We start from the raw sequence: 21304 nt of genomic DNA, 5'->3' as shown, positions 1-21304 counted from the left end.
CTGTCAGATTCGCTCTCATTTCTGCCCTTAGGGGTTCTATATTCTCAGTAACATTTTCGTTAATACTTTTTCAGGTCTACTCATCATCTTGACCATTGTTGCTCTGAATTCCATTTCCGATAATTGGGATACATCCATATCCATTAGTTCTGTGGCAGAGGCCACAGACTCATTGTCTTTTCTTTGCTGGGGGGGACTTATCCTTCTCCTCATTCTGATGAGGAGAGATTGCGGGGTTGTCCAGAGCCCAAGTTATTGACTGGGACCCAGGCCGTGCGCGCTTGTTTTATAGAGATCTTAGGGATGTGGGCTTCTTCCTTAAAGATTTTATTTATTTATTTGAGAGAGAGAGANTTATTTATTTATTTGAGAGAGAGAGACAGACAGTCATCAAGAAAGGGATCCCAAGCAGGGGAGTGGGAGAGGAAGAAGCAGGCTCCTGGCGGAGAAGCCCAATGAGGGACTCCTTTCCGGAACATTGTGATCACACCCTAATCCGAAGACAGGCGCTTAATGACTGCGCCACTCAGGCGCTCCGGGTTGTGGGCTTCTTAATTTTTCAGCCTGCCTTTTGGGGGAGGGGCTTGCCGGCCGGTACTCAAAAAACCCTGTTTGGGTAGAGTCTCTGTGTCCCCTGCGAGGGGGGAGGGGAATGGGCACCCTGTGAGTCGGTATTTCCGGGCTTTTGTTCTCTGGCGGCTTTCCCTGGCGGTTTGCTGTGCCTGTTCTGAGAGTCAGAGAGCGGCTGAAATTNTTTGCGGACCTTTCTCCACTGATGTTCTGGCCACTTTAACTCTGTTTCTGTTGGTGCTGCTCAACCCTGCAGCATCCCGGGCTGTGCGCCCCACACCCGGCGTCCCAGCCCTCACTTCCAGGGCCGGCACGTCTCTGTCCTTTGTGTTTCCAACCCCGCCCGCCGCCAGCCGCCCCGCGCGGGCTCCCCCGCGTGGGCTCCCTGAGCTCCCGGTCTCAGTCTGGTGACCGCGAGTCCGCCTGCTCCCCCGTGCAGGTGGCCCTCCAGCCGCCAGCCACCCCGCGTGCGCTCCCAGTCTCAGTCTGGTGTCACGCGGGTGCCGACCGCGAGTCCGCCTGCTCCCCCGTGCAGGTGGCCCTCCAGCCGCCAGCCGCCCCATGCATGCTCCCGGAGCTCCCGGTCTCAGCCTGGATCCAGTGAGCGCACCGGAGCTCTGGAGCTCCGTGAGATGTTTGGTAGCGCGCGCCCCCGGCTCACGGTCTCAGTCTGCTGTCTCAAGCGTGTGGGTCCGCAGTCTGTCCACTCCCCCGTGCAGGTGGCTACCGCTTCCCGGCGCCCTGACACGGCGGCTCCCTCCCCCTTCTGTTTAGCTTCCGATATCTGTGCGCGGTTTCACGGCTCCCCGCTTCGTACCTCGATACTCAGCGCTGGAGATGTTCATTTGTAGAGATCCAGATGTATCTTCCTGCGTCTCAGGCTGATTCCGTGGATATTCCTGCTGGTCTGGTACCTATCCAGCTCAACTCAGGGGACCNCCGGTCTCAGCCTGGATCCAGTGAGCGCACCGGAGCTCTGGAGCTCCGTGAGATGTTTGGTAGCGCGCGCCCCCGGCTCACGGTCTCAGTCTGCTGTCTCAAGCGTGTGGGTCCGCAGTCTGTCCACTCCCCCGTGCAGGTGGCTACCGCTTCCCGGCGCCCTGACACGGCGGCTCCCTCCCCCTTCTGTTTATCTTCCGATATTTGTGCGCAGTTTCACGGCTCCCCGCTTCGTACCTCGATACTCAGCGCTGAAGATGTTCATTTGTAGAGATCCAGTTGTATCTTCCTGCGTCTCAGGCTGATTCCTTGGATGTTCCTGCTGGTCTGGTACCTATCCAGCTCAACTCAGGGGACCGGCTGAAAAAGGNTGCTGGTCTGGTACCTATCCAGCTCAACTCAGGGGACCAGCTGAAAAAGGGGTCCCCTACTCCTCCGCCATCTTAACTCCCCATATTTGTTCTTCTTGAAGAACTTCCTTTAACATTTCTTTTAGTACATGTCTGAAGGAAATGAATTAGCTTTCATTCATCTGAAAAAGTCTTTGTTTACCTTATTTTTGAAATATTTTTTGCTGCCTATAGAATATCAGATTGACATTTTTTTTTCTTTTAGAACTTTGGAGATGTTGTTCTTGCTTCGGCTTGGATAGTTTCTGCCAAGAATTTGCTGAATTCATCTTTGGTTTTCTGTATTTTATGCGTTTTTGGGTTTTTGTTGTTGTTTTTCCCCTCTCTCTCTGGGTCATAAGGATCTTGTTCTAGCTTTCCTTAGTGGTAGTGCTCCTTTGCCTGGGACTGTGAGCAGGAGGGTACTCCCCCAGCCCTAGCTAGCTGCTGCTTCTTGTTACTTGTTGAAAACTCAGGGGCAGACAATTTTGTTTCTGCTTCTCCCTCAGAGACATGATATCTTTGCCTCGGTCCTAGAGTGAGACATCATTCTTTAGTTACTTATTTTTTCAGTGTGTTTTCTGGTGTGTATTATATAACAGTGCATTAAGACATGTAAGTAATTTAGAAATTAATGTGTATATATGAGAGGTGTATATTCAACAGTTTTACGCATCAGAGTGTATAATCAGAATTTTTCGGAAGGCACTGTTGTAGAGGGTCAGAACTTATAACTCATAGATTTGAAGTAGAATTTGCTACTTGCTGTTTTATTTGAAGACAACATGATTCAGATGGTTCACTTTATTGCAGTGAGCAACCTCATTTATAAATGGAGAATGTTTTACAGAACGCATTTTATTTTAAAATAATTATTAGACATATGCTTAAGAGGTGAAGTGGTTTTTATGAGCTCTTCTGACTTTTAAACTCCTTTCTTTTTTGTAAATGAAAATCTCTTTATTGTTTTTAGGACTGTGAGGACATGGGAAGTTGAAAATCCAAGGAAGCAAAGAAGTGTGTTTAAACCACGGACGATGCAGGGTAAAAAAGTAATTCCCACCACGTGCACATACAGTAGAGATGGAAACCTCATAGCAGCTGCCTGCCAGAATGGAAGCATACAGATCTGGGACAGAAATTTGACTGTAAGTCTATGACATTTAAGTCCGTTTTCTTAGAAGAAAACCACCTTATAAAGACAAACATCATGTTAAAATATTATGAAGGTCAGTTTCCTGAGTTTAGCCCTAATTTAAACTTCGGTGTTAGTTGATAAAACATTGGGACATTTGCAGTAAACAGCATTTCAGCAAACATTCCAGCTCAGTATTTTCCAATGCGTATTAGATTTTGTTTTTAAAATAAAGTAGATCTTTTGGCATAAAATTTAAAAAGCATAGTGCAGTTTTGTTATTTGGTATCTCAGTGTACTTGATTTTGAAAGCGAAGGATTTGATAGTAGTGTAAAACAAGACTAAGCAGAGTACTAGAAAATACTCTTTGAAAGATTTAAGAAAACCATGAAATGTCTGGGATGGTCCATCAGTTGTTTTGCAATTATTTTTGTAGTAATTTAAATAATATTTTGTTTTAACATTCCATGACGTTCCATTTGAATAGGTTTCAGATTTTCTTTTACAGTTTTAGATCATTATTAGAATAAATAAATTTTTGAATTGGAAGGGATCACAGAATTCTATGTAAATAATTCTACGAAATAATGAATATGGAAGTCTTTGGCTAATTCCGAGAATTACCAATAAGCTTTAGAAAGGGTTTTATTCTATGTAGAGATGGTACAACAAGATTTTTTGATAAGTGGAATGATTCTATATTACCAATGTTAAAATGAAAATCTACGTTAATGTTATAATACTATTTGGTCATCTTTATTTTAATAAAAGATTCTGATAAAATGATTAATTTAGTAATTTGTTAGAATTTATTAAGTACATCTACTAGATGGCAGGCTCTATTGTAGGCACTGGGAATACTGCAGATTATAAAAATTTCCCGCCCTGTGGAGTTTATATTCTAGTTCTTTTTAAAAATTATAAAAATAATATTCTTTCAAATAAAATTGCCTATCAGGCATTTACATTTTGAAAGGGACCCTAGGAAACATAGTTGTCTTTTTAGGCAGATGGGTTAAAATCATTTGTTTTGGAATAAGGTAAAAAGGAATGATAGGGAAAAAAAGAATCCATGTTGATAATGCTGGAAATATCTTTGGCATTTTCAGTTTGTCAGATCTTTTTATTTCTGTTTTCATCTCCATTGTAAACCCCATAAAGCTTCATAACAGCACAGAGATTTTAAAAATCCTTTGAATTGTAAACTGAGTTTTAACCAAGCAATAAATTTTTTAGTAACTGGCTTTTATCGTCTCTGGGTGCTGTTGGATTAAACATAAAAATTCTAAGTCATGAAATTTTTGTGTGTAGCTTTAAAAGTGGTGTTTGTAGTATAGTGCACATATGTGTGCCTTTCTCTTAGAACCCATGTATTCTTATAAAGTTTGGTACTAAAGTCTTTAAAGATTGGCTCTGCATATTTACTAGAATAATGAGTACCTTCTATTTCCATTTTTGTAAAAAACAAAGCTATTTAAATGTCCATTAATCCCCCTCCCCCATTTTTTAAGCTATTTTGCCTAATTATAGTCTTTGGTTCTATTTTGTTAGAATTTAATAGTATATAAAGTTATAGTTTATTATACCACATCCTCTTTGTTATATTTATTCATATTTTTACATTTTCATGTAAATATATGTCACCTAAAGACAAATCAAATTGAGAAGAAAAAACTTGCTAGCAGAAAGTACAGCTTGATTTACGAACAGAATTTTTAAAAATTTCTTAATTATTACTTCAGCAATAATAAATTATCTGCAGGGAAACACTAAAGCTGAGATAAAAAAAAAAGCCTAATAGCAGTAGTTTTTCCATGCAGTAGCCAGAGAATTACATGGTATATAGTGATTAATACATGTGTGTGTTTTATGACAGTTAAGTGAAAGTTTCATAATTGCCCTACTTAATCATAGAATTCTCATTAGAGAATTTAGCAAATTAAAAAATATTTCTTTTTTAGAAGTAAGGTGTCTTAGTGATAAATTCCTGTGTTCTTAAGACCTACTTCTACTCTAGAATTATGTTGGCCAGGATGGTAGCCACTAGCCACATTTTGACTGTTTCGATTTAATTAATTAAAATTTACAATTAAAATTTCAGTTCCTTAGTCACATGGCACTTTTCAAGTACCAAATAGCCACATGTGTCTATGTGCTACTTATTGAACAGCACAGCTAAAGAACATTCCCATCGTTGCAGAGAGCTCTGTTGGAAAGTGCTGCTCAAGAGGAGTGTTTGTTTGCCCAATATCCCTTTCACTCATGTGATGATGGCCTGTCTGTCAATTTGAGAGAAGAGCTTTTCAGAGGAGCTTCTTCAGGTCCGCATTACCTCCGTGGTCCCTCAGCCCCCATTCACCAGCATATATCTGAGCAGTGGCAAGAAAGCCAGTGTCTGGTTAGAGTAAGGTGAGGGAGGTGCAGAACAGTGGGAGGGGACATTGGAGAGGTAATAGCACGCACCCTGACTTGGGTTCCATGTATGCAGAAGCCTTCTCGGCCGGCAACATGCTTCTCCTACGTGTTCACGTGGCTTCTTCCCCCCACAACCTTTAGTCCTTTGCTCACATTTTCTCTTCTCAGTAAGGTCTCCCTGACTCCACCCTACATAAAATTGCAGCCTTCTCCCCACCAGTGGTGCTCTCTGTCCTTATTTTCTTCCGTCATGCTGATCAGCATCTGACATACTCTACTATATATTTTACATACTTGTTTATTGGCTGTTTACTTCCAGTAGGATATTGGCTCCACAGGGAAAGGATTATTGCCTGTTTTGCTCCCTGCTGTATTCCCAGAGCAAAGAACAATGCCTATCATACAGCAGATCTTCAATAATGATTTGTTGAATGAATGAGTGAATGAATCTGTTCTGTAAAGGTAACAAAATAAGGTTGTCAATTTATTTCTGGGAAGACATTTAAAAGTAGCAACATTAAAAAAAAACCTTCTATTTATATGAAACCTCAATGAAAGAGAGATGGAGAAGGAATAGGGGAGACTGAGGTAATTTTTGGTATATCCTTAATGATGTATGAATATATAATCTCTATTAACATAGGTAGATTTTTAAAAACTACTTTCATGGCTCTCAAGTCTAATTTCTGGCTTTTAAAATATTCTAGCATTGTATGGTCTCATGAATATCTAATGACTTCTTCTGTTTGTATAAAAACACATCCTTTGGACATATTTTTTTCAAAGCTGTTGTTTAATATCTATTAAGAATCTACAATATGCTAGACCCTTAACTAAAAGAACATGCTGTATTTACTTGTATTACGATCACTATTTATAAACTAAGATTTTGGCAGGAAAATGGGGACCATCATATTTATTTATTTATTTTTGCCTTCCATAGATACAGGTGATGGGAAGGAATAATACTTGAAGTTGTTTTATTTGGCAGTAGCGTACTATCAGCAGCAGCTTGACCTACTCTCCAACTGTCTGCCTCTTACTTCTCCTTTTGCTTGCATTCCCTGCCCAGATTCTGGGGCTGTGCCTTTTGGAAAAATGACCACATACTCCAATCCCCTATCAGGAAAACTTCAAGCCTAAGAGATATTCCAGAGACATTTATCCAGCTCAATGGCTCATCAGTGCCCATACTATCAGCTATCCCAGAGAATGGTTGGTACGGACCAGAGAGGCGCTTGGGCAGAACTAGTGATGTTGGGAGATAAGTTTCTGGGCAAATGAAGTCTCCAGTGTGTAAGAGAACAGGTATAAAGGAGAGAGACTATGGGAAATAAAGTCACCAGTAGTAGCTTAGATCCAGTGCACTACAGATCCTTAAATGTCTCCAGTCACTGTCAGATAACCTGTGTTAAGCTTAGGTTGATTTATGTCCTTTTCACCTTCCCCTTTATTTGTGTGTGTAAGTATGCATTAAGAGATTTTGTTTTTATATAGAGAGAGGATTTGCAGTTTGCTTTTTTTTACCTGAAAGCATAGCATGGACAACCTCGTAAGTGAATAGGTAGAGCTCTAATTTCTTTATTTAAGTGCGATCATAGTTTTACATACATGAAAGGTACACTTTTCAAAAAATTTATTTTTTTTATTAATAACTTCTTCGCTTGCATTACTCTATCTCTACCCCATAATGTTTGTAAATTACGTGGTATGTATTCTTCTGTACTTCTCTCCATATTTCTGTATCTCTAGCTAGCTAGCTGTCTACGTTGGGAACATTTCTCCTGCTATTTTGGAACACCTACCACCTCACTGAGAATGAGACAAAAGAAATTTAAACCCATTAAGTAATTGTAAAAAAGAATAATCTGTAAGATTATTTATAACCAGATGCTACCTTGTATAATGCCCAGAATATGGAAGAGTTAGGGAAGGCTTAGGGGGTCAGGGTAGGTACTCATATTCAGGACCTCTGAGACGTATGGAATTTAGATAACCAATGGGATCAGTTGGGATTACAGAGTAATAATGCTATTATTTTACTAAGCAACATAACAAGGCTATTCTGCATCAAAGCAGTCACATTGAAAGGCTCTTTTGAGATTGTTATTTCTCAAAACGTTTTAGATCTTTTCTTTTAAAATCACCATCAAGCTTATTTCAGATAATGGCAAGTACCACAAAGAAAATAAAGCAGAATAAAGAGAATGTTTTGTGGGAGGGGTGGCACTTGAGTTCCTGGGTACCTTTAAGTTGCTTAAAGTCACACAGAGGGTCTCCAGAGCCGTTAAGCGTCTGCCTTCGGCCCAGGTCATGATCTCAGGGTCCTGGGATCCAGCCCCGCATCGGGCTCCCTCCTCGGTTGGAAGCCTGCTTCTCCCTCTCCCACTCTCCTTGCTTGTGTTCCCTCTCTCGCTGTCTCTCTCTGTCAAATAAAGAAATAAAATCTTTTAAAAAAAGAAAACAACAAAAAAAATAAAGTCACACAGAAATCATTCCTCACTGTTGGATGCTATCTGCTGTGCCTTGTATTTTATGGATTATTTTTGAGATTTAAAAATTTGTTTCTCATGGTTTTTCTATTAAATTCCATAATACAGCTTTGATCCTTCTTCATTCACACCTCGTGTAAACCAGTTCAGGCCAAATTCTCATACTATTGGTTAACTACATTCTGTAGTCATTTTTTTATGGATAGTTTTTTTTTCTCCCCCTGCTTTTTGGACATTTTTATGAAGCTGTCATAGCCACTGAAGAGAAAAACACTATTTACTCTCATAGAGTTTCAGAATTATCTGTAAGTACATATACTAACAGAGACTATTAGTGAGAGGGAAGAATTTTATGAAGGAGGGTTCTTAATATTGACCTCATCTTTCTCATTTATACAATTTGAACATCCCAGACTTCCTTTAAATAGAGTGTTAACCTGTTGATATTGCAGATTTGGAGATTTTAAAAAGAATAATACTTTGAAATATTTTTAGCATATAGTATCTTGTCCTTATTTCCAGTCTTGTTTTGTGACAAATTTGTCATTGTTGTGCAATTTTATTTTATTTTATTTTTTTTTAAAGATTTTATTTTATTTATTTATGTGACAGAGAGACAGCCAGCGAGAGAGGGAACACAGCAGGGGAGTGGGAGAGGAAGAAGCAGGCTCCCAGCAGAAGAGCCCGATGTGGGACTCGATCCCGGAACGCCGGGATCACGCCCTGAGCCGAAGGCAGACACTTAACGACTGCGCTACCCAGGCGCCCCTGTTGTGCAATTTTAATATCACAATAACTTTACTTTGGAAAACGTTTCATTATATAGCTATTTATCATTTACTGTCATCTACAAATGCGAATAAGTCAAATCACTAAAAAATTCCCTTTGAAACTATTTCAGCCAAAACAGTTGCTTTTACTCTTGTGTTTTAATTTTTGTGACATACCGCTTTAGCTATCAACCTTGGGAATAATGCATGGAGAGCTTTTTGAGATTTGATTTCTCTGTACTCGTTGAGTGTCCCCTATCTTTCTCATAGTGATGTCATCAAAAGGCTTTCATGAGTTAAACGTGACTTCCATTGGCCAACACTGTGCATGCAAGCAAGTCCAGGTTCGTGCCCTCCTCCAGGTGTCTTCTCCCTTCTTTACTTGAAGACCGGTCATTTAACAGTGATTGAAAGCTTTTAGCCAATCTCAGTTCAAGTTAAAGTAGCAAAATATTGACTATATGGAGGAGTAAAGTACATTATAGAGGAGAAAATGGTATTTTTATCTTTTTTATTTATTTATTTATTTATTTATTTATTTATTTATTTATTTATTTTTTTATCTGACAGAGATAGAGACAGCCAGTGAGAGAGGGAACACAAGCAGGGGGAGTGGGAGAGGAAGAAGCAGGGCTCACAGCAGAGGAGCCTGATGTGGGGCTCGATCCCATAACGCCAGGATCACGCCCTGAGCCGAAGGCAGACGCTCAACCGCTGTGCCACCCAGGCGCCCCAGAAAATGGTATTTTTAAACAGTTTAAAAAGCAAATTATTTAGAAAAAAGTTTCTGGTATATTCCTTTGAGAAAACATGCTGTATCTGAAAAAAATATATAAAGAGCATTATTAAAAATTCAAACACAGATTTTTATCTCTTCATTAGGCCTAATATTGGGAGTCTAAAAAATACAGACAGCTAAATATTGATTGCATACTTCTATGGCACAGTTTGTAAATGATACCTGAGACATAAATCACATTATACATCACTCGGGGCTTTCTGTCTTATCAGTCCTGGGTTTCCTGAGCATTCTATATGTCGTTTTCCTTATTCAGGAAATGAGGGCATGATCCCCAGCTTGTCATATTATTTTGAGGAATATGTTAGGTAATATATTAAAAGTAGCCAGAATGGGACTTGCACATAACAGGTTCTCAGTAACTGTTGGTCTATTCTTTCTCCTTTTTCTCTTTAGCTCCTAGTCAGCTTACAGTTTTTGTAGAATGGTAAAGTTAGATCTCAGGATGCTATTGAGCTCAGACTGAAAGTGTCATGAGTTTCCCAGATTTCTTGGGGACTAAAGGTATGGCTTAGAAAGATGAGAATGTAGATCCCTGTTACAGCCATCATTCAATGTAGGAAAATACAGTCACCATCAATTAATGAGAATGTTATGTACCCACTGGTAAGTGTGCCTGAATAGATGTATGAACTATAGTTACCTTTTTAAATACTCGGGAGAAAACATGTGACATACAGATTGTTCTGTAGTGTTTTAAACACGCGTATTTTTCGAAGTTTACTTTTCAAGAAAGTATGTCATTGACTCACAACACAAATAATCATCTAACTGCGCAAAATTACTTGCAGGCCCTGAAGTTAAGTTCTAATTTGTCAATTATTTTAATGAAAGCTTTAAAGTTTTACTTAAAATGCTTTTAGAAAATGTCATATATTGTTGGAAACAACATTTTTTAAATGAGGAAATACTGGCTTTTGGAAAAGTTAGGTTAAAAGGTTTTCGTTTAAATATAAGTAATTATTGTCCTTGTTTTTTGAGGTCAGGAATAATAGAGCAATTGAATTTTAAGACTTTCAGTTAAACAGAATAAATTAAACACATTCCCCTCTGCTTCCTCCTGAAACTCCACTAAAATGACAGAAAGGGCATTTTTAAAAGCATAGATGAAGAGAATTAGAGGGGAGATGGCAGCAGAAAAGAGAACTCAAGACACTTTTGGAACATGGAAACCAGATGCAAGAATGGTAACTGACTTATCCAATGAGAGAAGGCGGAAACCTTAGCAGTGGCGGGAGCAGCCAGTAAAAGACAAAGGGACTGTTCTTTGGTTCCCTTCTCTGTCCTGCGCAACCATATCACTGTTCTTCCCTCTTCTTCCCTCACCCCGCCAGAACAGTAAAGAATTACTTTTGGGTGTTAGAGACTGTATTCCAGGTAAAGCTGAGATAAGGGGAACATCTTCACGTAGAGGTGTGTTTCTCCTCCTCGCCCCCCCCCCATTGTTACTGTAATAACAATTACTGAGTGCTTCCTGTGGGGTAGGTGGTATTTTAAACACTTGACATATAATATTTCATTTAATCCTTATAGCATTCCTGTGATGCAAGTACTGTTACTACTGTCACTTTGCAAATGAGGAAATAAGACACAAAGAGGTTGAGTTGCCTACCAAAGATTACAGTTAGTAAGTGGCAGAATTGAGATTTCATCCCAGGCAGTTGGTTCAAGAGCCTATACCAGGGGTCAGCAAACTACGGCCCATGTGCCAAATATAGCTCACCATCAGGTTTCCTGTGGCCTGCAGGCTGAGAAGGGTTTTTACATTTTTAAATGGTTGTATTGTTGTCTCATGGCTACTGTAACAAATTACCACAAACTTAGTGACTTAAAACAACACAAATTTATTATCTTACACTTTTGTGGGGTAGAGGTCTTACTGGACCAAAATTAAGGTCGTTAAGGGCTGTGTTCCTTTCTGGAGGGTTCAGGGGAAACATCTTTTTCTTGCCTTTTCCAGCTAGTAAGAGTCACCTACGTTCCTTGGCTCATGGCCCCTTTCCTCCATCTTCAAGGCCAGCAACAGTAAGTGGAGTCCTTTCACATCACAACATGGTGACTTTTTCTTCTGTTTCCCTCTTTCACTTTTAAAGACCTGTGTGATTACATTGGATCGACTCAGTAATCTGGGATTATCTCCCTATTTTAAGATCAGTGTAGCAATATTAATTCAGTCTGAAACCTTAATTCCCCCTTTGCCATGTAAAATAACATATTCACAGATTTAAGGAATTAGGATGTGGAAATCTTTGGGGCGCATTATTCTGCCTACTGCAATGACACACAACATTTTAAAAAATCAAAATATGAAACATATTTCATGACATGAAAATTGTGTGAATTCAGATTTCATTGTCATAAAGTTCTATCGGAGCAGCCTTGCTCATTCATTTTCGTATGGTCTGTGCTTGTTTTTGCATTACAACAGCAGGGCTACAGCAGACTCTATGGCCCTCAAAGCCTAAAATATTTGCTGTCTATGCCTTTACAAGATTTTCACCCCTGACATAGAGTTTCTAATCAGCTTTTTAGTGCCTTACTCTTATATAGTAATGGACAGACAAGGGTTACCAGACATTCGAGGAAATCCTCTAATATGAAATACAGAGATTAAAGCAAACAGAATAACTCAGAGGGGAGAGAGAGACAATGTAGAAAACAGAGGAAAATTTTAAGAAAAAATATCCTATAATTAATATTCCAGAGAGAAAAGAGAAAATATTACAACCAAGAAACTAAAGCAGATACTACAAAAAAATTTTGAACAGTTAGAATTCAAGCAAGAGCTCTTAGAAAGTAAATAGATGATACTAGGGGGGACATCCATAGGAGTGTTGAAAAATAGAGGCAAGGAAATCTCCTAGAAAGTAGAATAAAACACTAAGAATGGTAAACTTTTGAAAGCGTCGATTTTGACTTGAAAATTCTAGAGAAAGAAAATGTAGAGGAGGGAGGATGGAATTAGGTGAGAAATAGTTACTCCTCCTGCTCCAAAGAAAATGCCAGAACTGAAAAAACATAATTTTCCAGATAGGAAGGGCTTATCAAATAGTGCAGTGAATGAAAAAGACTCCTATTAAACTATGCATCGTGAACTTTCAGGGCATCAGGGTTATAGAGAAGATCCTGAGCAATCTCAGAGAGAAAAATAGGAAACATGTAACGGGATAATGGGCCATGTATTTAAGGATGTTGGTAAGGTGGTTGCTCAGTGTGGGCTCTTGGGTCAATAGGGAAGAAAACAAGGAGCAAGAGGGAATGACAGATGGAAGGGAGGCAGAGCGATCACACCATTGATTCCACTAAGGTTATTGAGTATGTTCTCTGGTCCAAGTACTACTCTAGGTGCTCAGTGTCTACCACAATTAACAAAACAGTGACCCGACCCAGTTTGCTTTCAAACACCCCGGAGGAGCTCAAAATGGATATTTTGAGGATGCATCATAAGATATTGTGTAGTCTCTTCGAGTGTTTTGAAGAATAAAATATGAGACTTTCCAAGCACCACACCAGCTTTTTCTCCTTTCTCCTCTTTTTTCAGTCTTTCTTCTCCTTATTGATAGTATCACTCTTTGAAACAATCTCTTCTCCTGCTAATTTTCCTTTTCTATAACCAGTGTCAGTCTCATAAATTCTGTTTCAGTGGCCCTCATATCTGCCTCCTCAGTTTCACCTCCTTTGCCTTCATTCTACTTCTGACTTGCGTCATCTCCAGGCTGTGTTTCTGGGTATCCTCAGCCTTCTCTGTCCATCCACTCCGATGTACCTAGTTCCAGCTTAAATCCTATTAAATGCAACACATACTGCTTCAGCGCTTACCACATACTGAATGCAGTTCACATTTCCTCTCACTGACACCTACAGCCTTTCAGTTTATCTTTAACCAGCCTTTGAATATCTCCCACGACTTTCTCCATAAATAAAAAAACTTAAAAAAAAATTAGACTTAATTATACTTGTTCCCTCCTGATCACCTTCTCCTGCCTTGCTGCCTTTCTCAGAACTGACCACCTTGCCCTGTGTGCTTTTCCTGCAAGCCCCCAACTGCTGGTGGTGATTTCATTCCTTGAAAGCCAAATCAGATGCTATTCCCTGCACACTGCTCTTGAACAGTGGACCAGAAGATGATTTATCCAGGAGTGTAAACCCTGAAAACATACAAATAACAGAATTAGGTCAAATGTTTTTTAAGAAATAATCTTCCATTTTAAAATCTCATCATTTTAATAAGTGAAGATTGCTTTGCCTCAGTTTGGCCCATGGTGATGGTGAATTTCCCCAGAAATGTCCAGTTAGTGGCCTAACATTACCTCAAGCAGTTGGATAGGGAAGGGGTTGATTCAAATAGTGAAATGGTTCAGGAATTTAGTGTCTGCCTATCTCTTCAACCTCACCTGCCATTCTTCTTCTTCTTCTTCTTTTTTTTTTTTGTAAGATTTATTTGAGAGAGAGTGTGTGTGTGTGCGCACACGCATGTGCAAATGGGGAGGAGCAGAGGGAGAGGGAGAAAAGCAGACTCCCTGCTGAGTGGGGAGGCTGACATGAGGCTTGATCTCAGGACCCTGAGATCATGGCCTGAGCTGAAATCAAGTGTCGGGAGCTCAACCTACTGAACCACCCAGATGCCCCATCTCACCTGCCACTCTTTATGCTCATTAAACTCCAGACTAGTTGGCCTCTTTCCATTCTTCAAATACTACTAGGCCTTGTCCTGCCTTGGAGCCTTTGTACTTGTTACCCTTGGTGCTTGTAGGCCTTTGTCATGGTTTATTGCCTTGGCTGTGGCAACTAACTTCTAGTTCTGACCTCTGGCAAAATGTCATCTCAAAGAGCCACAAAGCAGTGTAATAGTAAAGAATGTGGATTAAAAAGTCTAGTTCTAGAGCGAGGCTGGATTTCTGACTAGAATAGTGCCCATGTTTTCCCTGGCCCTGTATTTCTGTCCCATTGCCTAAAATATGTTACTGTCTTTATAACATTTACCACTGTGTAATTATTTTGTTTTATTTTTCATTTGTCTGCTCATTCATTTTGTCTCCTCCTAACCTAAGCTTCATAAGGTCAGGAACTTTTTGTATTATTTGCTATTTTCCCATCCCTAAAAAGAGCATGACATATAGTGTGTGCATCCCGTAAATATTTTTTGAGTCAATGAATGGATGCTACCATCATAGGTTCTATCTTGAGGTGGTTTAGTTTTCAATTACCGTTATTCGTGTTTTAAAATTTTTTATTACTGTCAAGCTTTTTTATCATCAAAATAAATGTGTTATTATAGGTTGTTTGTTTTAGCCTTCAGTATGGAGTGACGCTTATTTGCGTCAAAAGTATTTTCAGTCTATTTTTTCTAATAAATAGATTATTAAAGTATATGATGTTAATAATAGCTGATAAATACTGAACACTTTGTGCCAACCACTGTTCCAAGTACTTTATATATATGTTAATTCATTTGATCCTTAGAACCATACTATGAGGTACTACCATTAGCCATATATTTTAGATGAGCAAACTGAAACCTGGTAGAGAAAGGTATAACAGCTTGCTCGAGGCTGGTAAAATCGTGGAGCCACGTGTCTGCAGTGAGCCTGCGCTCTTAATCACTGTGCCGGCAGTGCTGTATGGTTCACGAATGAGTGATCCTTCCTGCTGGAGAGATTCTAAAGCTAGAGTATGGTCATGGTTGCACAACTCTGCAAATTTACTACAGATCATTGAATCATACACTGAAAATGGGTGAATTTTATGGTATTAAGTTGTATTTTGATAAAGCTGTTTAAAAAGTGACTTATTAAAATGGGTTATAATCTTTTCAAAACTGCTTCTGCAGTGGAACTTTAAACCCTGAATTCTCTTGCCACTGGAATAAAGGAAGAGATGAAATAGATAATCTTCTGCCCTGCCTAAATTGGCTAAGGACAGGGATGCCTGGGTGGCTCAGTCGGTTGGTTAAGTGTCTGCCTTTGCCTCAGGTCTTGAGGGATTGAGTCCCGCATTTGGCTCCTTGCTCAGCGGGGAGCCTGCTTCTTTCCTTCTCACTCCCCATGCTTGTGCTCTTTCTTTCTCTCTGTCAAATAAATAAATAAAATCTTAAAAAAATAATAAATTGGCTAAGGACAAAAAAGTTTACAAGGCACTGTTACATGCTCTTTGGAGACAAGGGTTCTTTTTCTTTCTTCTTTAACTTTGGATCCACTCTTATGGAAAACATATGTGGTAGGGATTTAATAAATAGTTGCTGGATTAAATTTCAAGGGTTTAGTTTACCTATACCCTCAATATTTAAATTTTATTCCAAACATTCTTGCTTTCATATTCTAATTTTGACATGTAGACCTTGCACAGTATCCTGAAAAAGGCAAAACTTAGGCAGTGCCTTGATGCCTATTAACATACAGAAAGAAGGAAATATAACTGATGAAAATAATGTGTGAGAAAATTCTTAGGTTTAGATGATCGTATATTGATCAAAGTTGCCCAGGGAAGCCAGAAGAAAAATTAAAATTGAATTAAGATATGTGTTTTTCTTATAAAGATTATATTCTTAAAACATTTTACCTTATAAGTAAAACTAGAAGAATTAGAATTTTCTCCTAAATGTGGTAAGAGTAGAAACTTCTATGAGTATTTGTGGATGTGTATTGATCATTAGGTCAGAAAAAAATAGAAATTGGTCAGCAGAAACCTCCAGTTTAAAATATGTGAGTAAGAGGGTTGCCCGGGTGTCTATGTTGGTTAAGTGTCTGACTTGGGCTTAGGTCATGATCTTGGGGTCCTCAGATCGAGATCTCGGGCTCCCTGCTCTGCAGAGAGTCTGCTTGTCCCTCTGCCTCCACCCTCCCCTGCTCATGGACTCGTGAGCTCTCTCTCCTTCTCTCTCAAATAAATAGATAAAATCTTTAAAAAATGTATGTGAATAGGAGCTGCTGTTATGGAGTCAAATGTATAAATATTGTAAGTAAGCAGTTAGTATAATCTTACATTTTCATTATACTGAATAAGCAGACCACAGGGGCTGTACAGATTCAAGAGAATGATATAGTTTTTGTCACTATTTGGTGATGTGAATTTAGTCAAAATATTAAAGTAAAAGTAATTATGAAATACCTGTAAAGAAGTAAGACATTTTTATCTGTATGGCATGTAATCATGACAGTTCTTTTGTAACTCTGTTTTCAATTTCATTAGACATGTATCCAACACATAGCTCATGATTTCCTCTGGAAACCTGGTGCCAACCTTTGACCTATGTAATGGTTCCCAAAGAAAGTTAATTTGGGCTATTTTTTTCTGATTATTAAAGTAATCTATAGTTATTTGTAAAAATATCCAAAATATAAAAGCATATGAAAAACATGACTTACCTATAACTACTCCACCCAGAGATGAGCATTTCTAGATTCTTTTCTGTACTCACATGTAAGGTGTGTGAGCCCTGCATGTGTGTTTGTTTCACTGAATTGGGCTTTTTAGTAGCCCTAATAATTTAGCACCCCTCTTCCCAACATGAGTTCTAAACAAAATACGAAATAAGACTAATCACTGAAGTGTGATAGATGAAGGCCCAGAATCCACCTTTGCTACAGATGGTGGAGGAGGATGACAGCTAGAAGTGCCTGCTAACTAACTCCTAGAACTGGACAGAATTACCCACCTAGTCCCATCCAACACTGAACCTTGCTAGGCTTGCACCAAGAAGACTTTGGGCATGGAAGAGCGGAGGAGACTTACTCCTTAAGGTCAGCTTGCACCCAAGAAGGAAAAGGGAAGAGCTAAGCCAAGCGCTGTCAGTTACTTTTTACCACAATCACAGGTCAGATTAATGTACTACCCTCCTTCCTAGGGAAGAGTGAATGAGAAGTGGGACAAGGTTGGGGCAGGAGGCTATCAGGTCAAAGGGCCTTAGAGGCTATGTCAAGGAGTTTGAATACTCCTCTAGGGTAATGGGAAGCCATTAGACAGATTCTAGAAGAATAATACGATCCAAGTTGTATTCTTAAAAGAATTACTCTGGCCACTTTTCTTTTTAATTGAAGTATATTTAACATACAGTGTTATATTAGTTTCAGGTGTACAACATAATGATTCAACAGTTCTATACATTACTTTTTAAAAAAATTTTTTTAAAGATTTTATTTATTTATTTGACAGAGAGAAAGACAGCCAGTGAGAGAGGGAACACAAGCAGGGGGAGTGGGAGAGGAAGAAGCAGGATCCCAGCGGAGGAGCCTGATATGGGGCTCGATCCCAGGGATCCGGGATCACGCCCTGAGCCAAAGGCAGACGCTTAACGACTGAGCCACCCAGGTGCCCCTATACATTACTAAACACTCACCATAATAAGTGTAGTTACCATCTGTCACCAATGTTATTGACTATGTTCCCTATGCTGTACTTTTCATCTCTGGTTTATTTTATAACTGGAAGTTTGTACTTATAAACCCCTTCATCTATTTCACCCACTCCCCCTTCCCCATACCTCCCCTCCAGCAATCCCTCATGCCATTTTGCATGGAGAATAACTGTAAGGGGAGAAAGGTAGAAGTAAGGTGACTGGAGGCTGGCTGTTGCAGATGTCCAGGTAATTTCCTGGACCAGGTTGGTAGCAGTAGAGGTAATCTTTGGATTTTGAAGATTTTTTTGAAGCTAGATTGACAAGTGGGTAGAATTTAAAGTAAAGGTAATTTTTTCACAGTATTTTAAATTATGCCTTTTTAAAGAGTTGTGTACTATGTTAGAAAGAAAACCATAGGTCTAAAATGGTGTCACTTAGGTTAACCAAGACTTAATACCTAACCCATCTCTTGTTTCAACTTCTTAGGAATGTAACCTTTAACCATTCAACAAGGGAGTTTTCTGGTCAGCACTAGGAAAATTACTGATAGACCCTTCCTGTTATCCTTAGGAGGGCAACCTTGCCTATAACAGTGGATTCTCTGCTTAATAATTTCCTTTTTTCCGCTCCTTCTCTTTCTTTAAAAACCCTTTCTTTTCTGTAGCCCTTTGGAGCTACCCTCTACTTGCTAGAAGGTATGCTGCCCATGTCATGCATTGATTTAATAAAGCCAATTAGATCTTTAAAGTTTGCTTGGTTGAATTTTTGTTATTTAACAACTGGTATAATAAAAAGAATTTAATTTGAGAAAGATTCCATAAAACACATTTGATCATTCTTTTTCATGGTTTTGATTTTTAAACGGTAAGCAGGCTGTTTTGGGTTGAGAATTTGGATTACAGGAAAATCTGTTTTGATTTTGTGTTATTTTAGCTAATTTTAAATAGTTTGTTTTACTTTTATGATTATCTTATATCAGTTGGCAATATGGAGTAAATCTCCCTAATTTTTTTTCTTTCTTTCTTTCTTCCTTCCTTCCTTTCTCTTCTTTCTTTCTTTCTTTCTTTCTTTCTTTCTTTCTTTCTTTCTTTTTTCTTTTCTTTCTTTCTTTCTTCCTTCCTTTCTTTCTTTCTTTCTTTCTTTCTAGCCAGCAAGCATGAGTGGGGGTGGGGGGAGCAGAAGGACAGGAAGAGAGAGAATCTTAAGCAGGCCCCATGCCCAGTGTGGAGCCCTACCCGGGGCTCAATCTCAGGACCCTGAGATCATGACCTGAGCTGAAATCAAGAGTCAAATACTTGACTGACTTAGCCACCTAGGCACTCCAATAATCCCTGAATCTTTAAAAAAAAAAAGAGTTTTTGCATCTTCTATAGCATGAGTAAAGTCCTTTGCAGTTGTCTAGATAGGGCTGTTATGTCATTTAAAATGGTGGATCTCTGCAGGATGACTATACTCTCTAGAAAGCCTATATAAGGGATTCCTCTCTCTAGGAGAGATATTTCCTTAGCTGTGTTTCTCAGCTTCAGGACAGCTATGATTTATTTTGTAAGCTGAAGAGGCCAAACATTACTGTTTTAATCATTATAAACAGCATAGTAAATGTTAAATGTTCACTCAATAGAGCCACTAGTAGGGCTTTTATATACAGAAAGTAATGTCTGAGCCAAAAATGTGAAAGCGTTCTCTGGGCTGTGTGCATTCTCTTTTAACCTACTGTTTGATTCATTGCAACTGGAGAAGGGATGTAACCAGTGATGATTTGAGCTCTGAAACTCCTGGTGTTACAGTGAACCTCCCTGTTCTCTGTGTGTGTCTTTTTCTTTTTCTTTTCTTTTTTTTTAATTTCCTTCTTCTACTAATTATACAAGCTGTAATAATTTACCGCATTTCATAAAACTCAGAAACTTATTTTTATGTATGATAGCCAAATTATAGAGCATTTCGAGATTCTGGTAAACCTCAACATTTTAAAATATTTAAAATATTTACCAGTTTTGTTCTTTATCAGAGTTTTTGTTCTTTTAGCTCTCTTCTACAAAGTAAAGTGAGGATCCAGTCTTAATTCAGAAGTATTTTTTAAAGTTATTGCCCCAATTTATTTATAGTTAATTATATAAAGAATTATTCTCACAGTTGTCTGATAAAAAATTTTACTTTTTGCTGTAGAAGTTTTACTTTGGGTGGAAAACGCTGATGTTTATGGGATAAGTGGTAAAGTCACCGATTGCTGTGTATATCCTATAATAAGCCTGTTTTATTCCAAAAAACAGTTCTTATGCTCTCTCAGTCTGGTCATATAACACAGAGAGAAAGGAATTACTTGTTTTGTAAAACTATGTTTTTTTTTGCCCACAGTAAATTACATTTTCATTGTGACTGACTATACAAGTATCTTTGCACAGACCGACACACACCCACACATTCATACACACACCCGTGCAGTTGAAATAGTTTACCAAAACAGTTCCCAGTCTTGCAATGTACAATGTGCTCCCATGTTTTTTTCATTTCATTTGATTTGATTTTACTGATTATAATCTATTAAATTGATTTTATGAACCACTAGTCCAGAGTTTACAAAATACTTCTGAAGCATATCCCAAATATAATTTGATCTTAACGGTGACCTTGTGGATATCGATCCTTTCAAAACATAGTTAAAAACTGCCTTTAAAAAACAGAAGCTCTATACGCCTGGGTGCTTAGTCGGTTAAGTGTCTGCCTTCAACTTAGGTCATGATCCCAGGGTCCTGGGATTGAGTCCCTCATCGAGCTCTTTGCTCAGTGGGGAGCCTGCCTCTCCCTCTGCCTGTTCTGCCTGCTGCTGTCCTTGCTTGGCTCTCTCTCTGACAAGTTAAATAAATAGAATCTTTAAAAAACAAAAATGAAAACAGAAGCTCTGACTGATGATGAAGAAGTGGTTTGGGGCATTGAGTGACCAGAGGGCATCATGAACCCAGCAGTCCCTTGAATGGTGAGAGAGAAGAAGGGGAGCTGCAGAGATTTAGAACAGGAGGCAGATGGATGCAGCAGATGCTTTTCCTGCCTCGGGATTTTTACCTAACCCGTCAAAACATCTGCTATGCCACCAGAAGTCATGGGTGGTTAGAATGTGCTAGGTTGATGGTGTCTTGAAAAGCTACCGAAATTAGTTTGTCCAGGGCTCTACCTTTGAGATTCCTATCTCAAAGTTTACCCCTCTAAGTTTACCCCCAGCAATCCCATCCATACTAATTGAGTCTGGTTTCACTACTTAAGTGTGTTTCTCAAACTTCTTTTGTTTGCATACTACTCTCATAACTTTTCCCATCTCTCTACACCATCTTGTTATTTACTTAATTTTAAAACATTGATTTACTTTAAAATTATAAATATTTTTTTAAATTGAGGTAAAATGCACATAACATACAGTTAACCATTTTATTTTATTTTTCATTTAAAAATATATAATTTAGTGGT

General features: G+C 38.9%; 1 protein-coding gene across 2 annotated transcripts in view; it reads left to right on the top strand.

Annotated features, from left to right (window-relative positions):
• The window catches only part of WDR70 (WD repeat domain 70), a 303131-nt gene that overhangs the window by 188219 nt on the left and 93608 nt on the right, over nucleotides 1-21304 (top strand). For both annotated transcript variants that reach the window (XM_034656990.1, XM_034656991.1), the window contains exon 10: nucleotides 2872-3046. In XM_034656990.1, the coding sequence (XP_034512881.1) occupies nucleotides 2872-3046 (175 nt within the window). The remainder of the gene's footprint in view (nucleotides 1-2871; nucleotides 3047-21304) is intronic.

This window comes from Ailuropoda melanoleuca, chromosome 3, assembly GCF_002007445.2.
Source record: "Ailuropoda melanoleuca isolate Jingjing chromosome 3, ASM200744v2, whole genome shotgun sequence".
Classification (NCBI taxonomy): Eukaryota; Metazoa; Chordata; class Mammalia; order Carnivora; family Ursidae; genus Ailuropoda; species Ailuropoda melanoleuca.
This window is presented reverse-complemented; position numbering and strand designations above follow the sequence as displayed.